This window comes from Juglans regia, chromosome 3 (assembly GCF_001411555.2).
Source record: "Juglans regia cultivar Chandler chromosome 3, Walnut 2.0, whole genome shotgun sequence".
In the NCBI taxonomy this organism is placed as follows: Eukaryota; Viridiplantae; Streptophyta; class Magnoliopsida; order Fagales; family Juglandaceae; genus Juglans; species Juglans regia.
In genome coordinates this window covers 23,434,185-23,442,195 of record NC_049903.1, presented here as the reverse complement: position 1 = coordinate 23,442,195, position 8,011 = coordinate 23,434,185, and the positions used below count along the sequence as shown (strand labels likewise).

The 8,011-nt window shown below is 37.4% G+C and overlaps 1 protein-coding gene across 1 annotated transcript; it reads right to left on the bottom strand.

Annotated features, from left to right (window-relative positions):
• Positions 1–1,844: 1,844 nt before the first annotated feature.
• Positions 1,845–3,901, bottom strand: LOC109000854 (cation/calcium exchanger 2). The gene has a single exon (XM_035688999.1). The coding sequence runs from the start codon at positions 3,771–3,773 to the stop codon at positions 2,037–2,039; it is 1,737 nt and encodes a 578-aa protein (XP_035544892.1). The 5' UTR covers positions 3,774–3,901; the 3' UTR covers positions 1,845–2,036.
• Between the last annotated feature and the right edge of the window lie 4,110 nt (positions 3,902–8,011).

Below are 8,011 nucleotides of genomic sequence, written 5' to 3'. Positions count from 1 at the left end.
GGAGATTGTTCAACTGAACCCAAAATACCTCACTGACAAAATTCATCTTTTGAAGGGGGGAGGGGGGTATAAACCCATCGAAAGGTCTTAATACCAACAACCAGTTATCGAACAACCAAGATCTCCCTTCTATCACTCTTCATTTATCCTCTTGGTTTTCAAATATTATAACAAACGGATTAGTATTGATCTCCTGGAAGTGGGAAGAACTTCCCACCTTCTAGATCTTAGCCATAGTTGATTTGATAACATCCTTTCCAACCCTATAATTAGACCACAGTCTACCCACCAGGCTCCTCTCCCCTATTTTTGTTGCTATCTCAAAATTCACTGATCCAATTTCTATAACGAAGTTCTCGTCCTCAGTAAAATTGATCCCACTTTGCCTCCAAATCCTCCATCTCTTCTAGCCGGTAGATTTGGAAAGTGAGATGATAATTTTTTGTTTTAGATAGAAGTTTAAAATATTAATTTAAAATATTATTATTATTTTGAGATTTAAAAAAATTGAATTAAAATTTGAAAAAATTAAATTGTTTATTATATTTTGTGTGAAAATTTAAAAAAGTTGTAATAATGAGATGTGATGAAAAAACTCATCTTGTCTTTGCCTCCAAACTAGAGCTCGTTTGGATAGTGAGATGAGATAATTTTAAATGAGTTAAATAAAATATTATTATAATATTATTTTTTAATATTATTATTTTAAAATTTAAAAAAATTAAATTGTTTATTATATTTTGTACGAAAATTTGAATAAATTATAATGATGAAATAAGATAAGATATGATGAGTTGAGATGAGATAAGATAAACTCAGAGTATTTCTATAAACGGAATCTAAATCAATTATGGGTATTGATAAGTAAATGTTGTTGATCTCAGTGCAACCTTCTTTTTTTTTCTTTTTTTTTTTTTATCATGGAAATAAGTTGACAGGTTGTTGGTATTGAAAGTTTGGTGGGAGGATAAAAATACAAGTGTACATGGCGTTAGATTTGCTGATATTTCCTTCGGATTCTTGTAAACTTGCCTTAAAAGACGCCAAACTGAAACGCCAAAAGAGCATGATGCAGAATGCCAAAATTGATGAACATGCTGACAATGAACAGTTGGACCCTACCCGTGTCCATTCTATCACCACTCTGATGCTGGGAAGCTTGGGCTCTTTAACCATCAAGCTTTTTAACGGAACCCTGAATTTCAACCCGACCTTTGAACCCTTTATCAATACCGACAATGTGATGGACCCCAGCTGGTCGTACTCCTTGTTTGTAGCCTTGTTCTCCATTCCATGAATGTCTCTCTGTCTGACTTTGTCCAAAAGCCATTTCCTGCCGACTAATCTTGAAAAAGTTTTGGATGAACACCATGTTATCAACTCCCCACTTGCCATAATCATAACAGCAAGTAGAATTACACACGTTTTACTCAACCCTGAATGACTGCAAAACTGCACACGTTTCAAAAACTGTAAATTAATCCAACCATCCTGCCCAAAATTCAAAACTGTGTGATAATGATGGTATGAAAGAACTGTCTTGAATAGGCTAGAAACACACTCTGGGATGTACATATTTGTGTTATTCAGGTAGGGTTTTGCAGGCCAGGGATTTTATGATGTCTTTAATTAGATCTGTAATAGAAGTTCATCATTCATAGCCATAATTGAAGCAATATACACAATTGTGCAATTCATGTAAGATCTTCGAAACTGAAGGCTCTATGTACGGTGTATAACAGCATGATCAATCAAACCAAACAAATAGCACCATGGCATCAAGTTGAAAGAACTTCCGTACCAGCCTAGTTCCTTGAAATTTTGAATCAAGCTTCAAGAACAATGCCAACCATTTTGGAGAGAGAGCATATATATGGCTTTCATTGCAAATAATACAAACAGTATTAGTACCTTAAAAGAAGCCATATGGTATCAGCCCAGCAAACTAAATGCTCTACAGTAAGCTTGTTAGTAAAAAACTACATCAGTGAATCTAATTACATGTAGTTAAGTTTCTAAAAGACATTCATTTGAGACTATAAGGCATTTGTATGAAGAATCTGGAGAGACCCACGTGTCTGACTCAACCTTAGAGAGAGTGAAATTAGATATACAGCTAAAAGTCCTCCTCCCAGGACCCCATCAAGCCTCATGCCTCTCCTTGGCAAAACCACAAGTGCCCAAAGCAATCCACCCGCCAAAAAGCCCAGTGTCTCCAAGAGGTATGGATCCTTAGGTATCTCAATACATGAAGGGTAATTTGACCAAGAAGAGGCAACAAGTGACAAGCCCAAGCCAAAGAGAGTGCTGAAGATGGGGCTAGCATAACAACCTGATATCGCTACTTGAGTCCCCTCTGGTCCACCATTCAGAGCCATTGTTAAATTTGTGGTAAGATCTCCAAGGGAGTTGCCCCAAGCAAGGACAGTGAAACCTAGTATAGACGGATCTATTCCAAACATATAACCAAGTGAAACTAGCAGCCCCACCAATTCCTGTGCAGTAATATAGCTCCAAGTTACACTCATTACAAAGCCTCCGGCAAGCCAAGGAAATATGCATTGCTTTGGTGGGCTTGACTTCTCAGTTGTCATGTATGCAAGAACTCCGAAAGCAATGCCAAACAGCAACCCAATTCCATGAACCACCAGTCTTGTGTAAAAGGTGCCGTCTTCATGACGAGGGTTGCAAAGAGCAGACAAGAGTAGAGGTGCTAATGTCACCGAAGCAACCGCATATTTCTTTGACCATTTCTCTTCACAAACAACAGGAATTGTCAATCGCCTTGGTAAGGAGAGAGGCATCTCAAGGACGCAAAGAAATGTACCACAAAAAGCAGATGATCTTAAACAAAAGAAGCTCCTCTGGACTTCTTCAGAATCACCTTCTACAGACCCTTCCTCAGAAGTATTAAGATCTCCCTTCCCCATGTAGGTAAGAATGGGTATACTCAAGTCACTCCCATCGCTTAAATTTCGCTCTCTTTCTCCATCTTCTCCACCATTCTTCCATTGGAAACGGGAGGTGCAAACAAGTATTACATAAACAACATACAGTGAAGAAAAACCAATTGCACCCCATAGATCGATTCTCCCCTGAATCAATATCACCAACAAGGATACAAGAACCAGAAGGAAAAAACAAACGTCTCTTATAAAGGCAGATTTGTTTAGTCGAAGATGTATTCTCCGGCTTGTAATACTGATGATTCCAACCACAACACATGTTACAAAGGAAGCACCCCCTAGTACTGTATAAAGGCCAACGCCTCGTGTTCCGTTGCCCGTAAAGGAGACGAAGCTTGCAAAAAAATCAGGGGCACCATTGCCAAGAGAAAGCAGAGTAGCCCCAGCAATTGTAGGGGGCAATTTTAGTAGCCCTGATAAGCTTTCAAGTGAAGAACAAAAGTATTCTGAAGCTGTGTTTGCCAACAGATAAAAAAGAACTAGAAGCCAGAGAAAAAAAAGAGTATAACCCAGGAGGGGAAAACTCCCAATTTTGCAATAGAATAGGTAAAGATAGTCAATATAGCCTTGGGAAACACATGGGTTATGGGATTTAAGGTACAAACACTTGGCTTTGTAGTCGTCTAGCCTAAACAAGCCCTTGCAGCCTTGCGGACTGCTGCTTTTGAAGCGATGAAAATTGCTCATAACAAGAGATTCTGAAGAATGGAAATGTATAAGCAAGAAAAAACATACCACTACGACAAATGAGACGTTCAAGAAAATAGGATAATTATTCTTGACAGATAGGGAAACCGAGGAACGCATTGCAGAAAATCTATCAAACCGAATTTTAGGCGCAGAAAAAATTGGAATACTTTCGTATGAAGATGTTGACTGTATACTTTGCGCTAGTCGCTGAATCTAGCCCAACTTTGTTCTGTCGAATTTATAAAAAGAAATATATATATATATATATATATATATATATATATATCAAAGAAAAGGAAGGAAATTGTTGGAAAACTAACCTCTGGAGTTCCCGTTTACAGTTTGTTCTAATTCTAAACGAAGGTAAAACTTCGCTGGCAGGATGACTATTGAAGAAGTCGAGAGGTTTGGGAAATGATCGTTATATTATATTCGGTCGATGACGACCAGACCGTGTAGTCACTGCCACACTTGTCTCAAACCTAACACACAACCTCCTTGGGAAGTGGGCCCCTTAAATTGAGGACAGTATTACGTCTAACGCTTCTGGTTCCCGCTGAAACTATAGTTAGGTATAATTATTATTATTTTCTTTTATCTTTTTTACATGTAGTTTTTTTACTTTTAAATATTTAAAAAAAATTATAATATTATTAAAAAATATTTTTTTAATGATTAATTAAATATAAAAAATAATAAAATAAAATAAAATAAAACATTTCAGCCGTAATATCGAGTTGTAAGAATCAGTAATGAGAATATCATTTTTCTTAATTTTTAAGGCGGCACTACAGCCATCATTAATTTCTGCTAGTTATTTTAGTGTGTTTTTTTCACTCTTTTTTTTACATATATTTTCTTAGCACTTAAATATTTTTTTAGAAAAAAATTTTACAACATCATTAAAATATAATTGCTTAATCACGAAGTTTTAAAAAAAAAAAAACTGACAACTGTAGCTCCGAGCAGGAATTGGGGAGACTAGCATTATCCTAAGGGTAATGATATGGTTACTACCCTATTACTACCCATTTACTAACATGTATTTGAATTTTTTTTTCTTTTAAGTATTCTTTTAATATCCTTAATCATTAAGAAAAAATTAAAAATATATATAATTTTACTAATAATTATTTTCTTAACTATTAAAATAAAAAAATTTAAAAAAAAATTAAATACAAACAGAGTAATAAATGAGTATTAAGAAAATAATAACCTTTTCATTTTCCTTATCCTAAATAGAGTTGCACACTTGTCAGTTGATTATAGCATCTCTAACAGAGTACCTTAATGGGGAATATTTTTCGAAGATGTTGCCAGTCCATGGTTTAAACAATAAAAGATAATTATAAAAGATTTTGTAAGTTTTTTTATTTACAAATCATTTTTTGGTTTCATTTTTTTCAGATTTACTCTCTAAATATAAAAGTTTTCTAATTATATTCCGTTAATGCTTTAAATTTGCATAACAACTCGGAATGGAGGAATGAATCATTTCCAGCTCATAATGGTGATTTGGGCATCGATATAATACCCTTCGCGTTCGTCCATAAAATAATAGCAAATAAGAATAAATAAAGAGAGACATATAGATTTATGTGATTCAACATAAAAGCTTACATCCACAGGTTGTTTGGGGGCAACATCAACTATGATATATGATTTTACAATATCTCATGGCCTCACATATCTCACAATATAATAGAAGAATTTAGTTAAAGCATAGAGAAGTTGTGGTGAGTCTGAGCGTAGGGAGCTTCTCTGGAGAGACATTGTGGAGAGAGCTTGTCAAATTTGTTGGGATCTTCTCCTTATATAGATGTCTATTTCCTTGGAATAATTGAGTCCAATTTGCCTTGTGAAACTTTTTTCTTTTCGGAGTCCGAATCTCTTTCCGTATCTCTTATCAGCCTTATCTCTTAACTTGATTTTCGACTTTATCTCGAAGTTAAATTATAGGTTGTTGACTTTAGTTAGGTGATGATTGTCGTTGACTTCATCAACTCACGGTTGTCACGAGAGCTCGTATAAAACCATTCTTGTCAACTAGGAACACTCTACAGGCTGGTTGAGGAGCGGTTCTAATGGGCAAAACTTCTACTGTGAGTAGACGTGAACTGTGGCGAGCCAACTCAGCAAGGTGTGGCCATTGTTGTCATTACTCGGGAAGACATGGCGGCACTAAAGTAGCAACTTGGTAGTTTCTCAAAGGCGGAGTGTGGCTTCCTTGCGATGACCATACCTGGGATAAACACGTGAGGCACAATGGAGATTTCGCTTGGACTGGACGAGGTACACAGTGACGGCTTGGTTTGGCAGTGATGAAACTACTTTCATTGCCTGTCAAAAGGTGTTGCCTGCCATGTAGCTAACAACCAAGAGATGTTGTCTGCACCAGCATGAGGCTGGTGAGATGTTGCTCGCCATGGGGGCAGCGAGATGCTGGCAGCCATGAGACTAGCGAGACTCTAGTCGCCATGAGGCTAGTGAGGTGCTAGTGAGCCATTGTCCACTAAGAGGCAGGAGGTACTGCATGAATTTGCGATCGAGCTCCATTAGCGTAGACGAGCATGGCCAGTGTGGGTGCAACAATTTCAAGTTCACTATGCGCAGGGAACATCGTGGTGGCTGCAGACTATGCATATGAGCCCGACCCCAGCGACAAAAAACACCGTCACAAGCCTGGCGAGTGTTTGGTGGCCTTACTTGGCTGTGGGCGAGGAACTCTTGTGGCTTACTGATGTGGAGGTGGTGACCTCCTCTGCGTGGAGAAACACCTTGCTGGCGATAGAAATCATCGACAAGCCAGGTGGGGGCCACTGGCGGCCTGAGCTAGCAAGTAGCTGGCGGGGGCACTGTTCACAGCTTATATTGCATACAGGTTGTTGGACCATTTTCGAGTCGTCCATTTTTGGGCCTGTTGCAAGGTGGGAGGTATCACACTAGCGACAAACAATGCTAGTGGGCCCAATCACAACCCACCGTCGGCCTTAACAAACCTTGAGTAGATGGGTGGTTTTCTCTCATGCTTCCGAGTTCCTGGCTATGAGATTCCAGGGGGGAAGCCCTCGTCAACTCTCTCTTTGCGCTCGGCCTAGTGGCCGGTATTGTGCCGCATCACACATAGAGGTGGCAGGCACTATGCTTGGCGATCCTCACAGTTCTGGTGCAAGAGGCTATGCATGTTACATGCATGTGTTGTCGCAGACATACCCCGTACATGGTGCATATTCACAGCGCATGGCCCCTTACCCTAGGTCCATATATATATATATATATATATATATATATATATATAATCTATTCTAAGCATATTGATGAAAATAAGATAATGGGTGCAAGGTTGAGGAACATAATGATATTCTCCAGAGAAGATCTCGTGAGTCGGAGAATATGCTTCTCCCAATTCCGGCGCAGAAGATTAGTCGATCCCACAAATAGCGCCACTATTAATGCCTTAAATTTGCATAACAAGCCGAAATGGAGGAATGAATTATTCCAGGCTCACAATGGTGATTCGGGCGTCAATATGGTACTCTTCACGTTCATTCATAAAATAATAGCAAATAAGAATAAATAAAGAGATACATAGGGATTTACATGGTTCGGCATAAAATCTTATATCTACGGGTTGTTTTGGGACGAAATTCACTGTGGTAAGTGATTTTACAATCTCTCATGGCCTCACATCTCACAATACAATGAAGGAATTTAGTCTAAGCGTAGAGAAGTTGAGGTGAGTCTGGGGTGTAGGGAGCTTCTCTGGAGAGACCTTGTGGAGAGAGCTTGTCATATTTTTGGGGATCTCCTCCTTATATAGAGATCTATTTTCTTGGAATGATTAAGTCAAACTTGCCTTGTGAAACATTTTCTTTTTAGGAGTCTGAATCTCTTTTCTTTTAGAAGTCCGAGTCTCTTTTCCTTTCTCTTCTTAGCTTTATCTCTTAACTTGATTTTCGGCTTTATCTCGAAAATAATTATAGGTTATTGATTTGAACCCTACATGTTCATCAAACTTACATCCCAAGTAAATAACAACGAGGTTGTCGAGTGGCAATCAATTCAAACTCTACACATGTCATCTATTATGTGTCACATTAACACCCATGTTCAAAATAAATAAACTCTAAAAATCTGATAAGAATCTAAAACTTTATCAAAATAGATAAATGATTTTAAGAAAATTAATATAAATATTCAAAAAGAGTAAATATTATTTAGAAAAGTAGAAAATATTATAAAAAAAACTTCAAGAATATTAAAAGGATAAAGAAAAAAAGAAAAAAAAAGAAAATATAGAAATTGTTAAAACAAATATGTTAAAACAACAAAATGTTAATAACTAATTTAGAAAA

What these genes read in the sequence shown, in the direction of transcription:
- LOC109000854 (XM_035688999.1), bottom strand. Translation starts at nt 3,773, where the DNA reads ATGCGTTCCTCGGTTTCCCTATCTGTCAAGAATAATTATCCTATTTTC.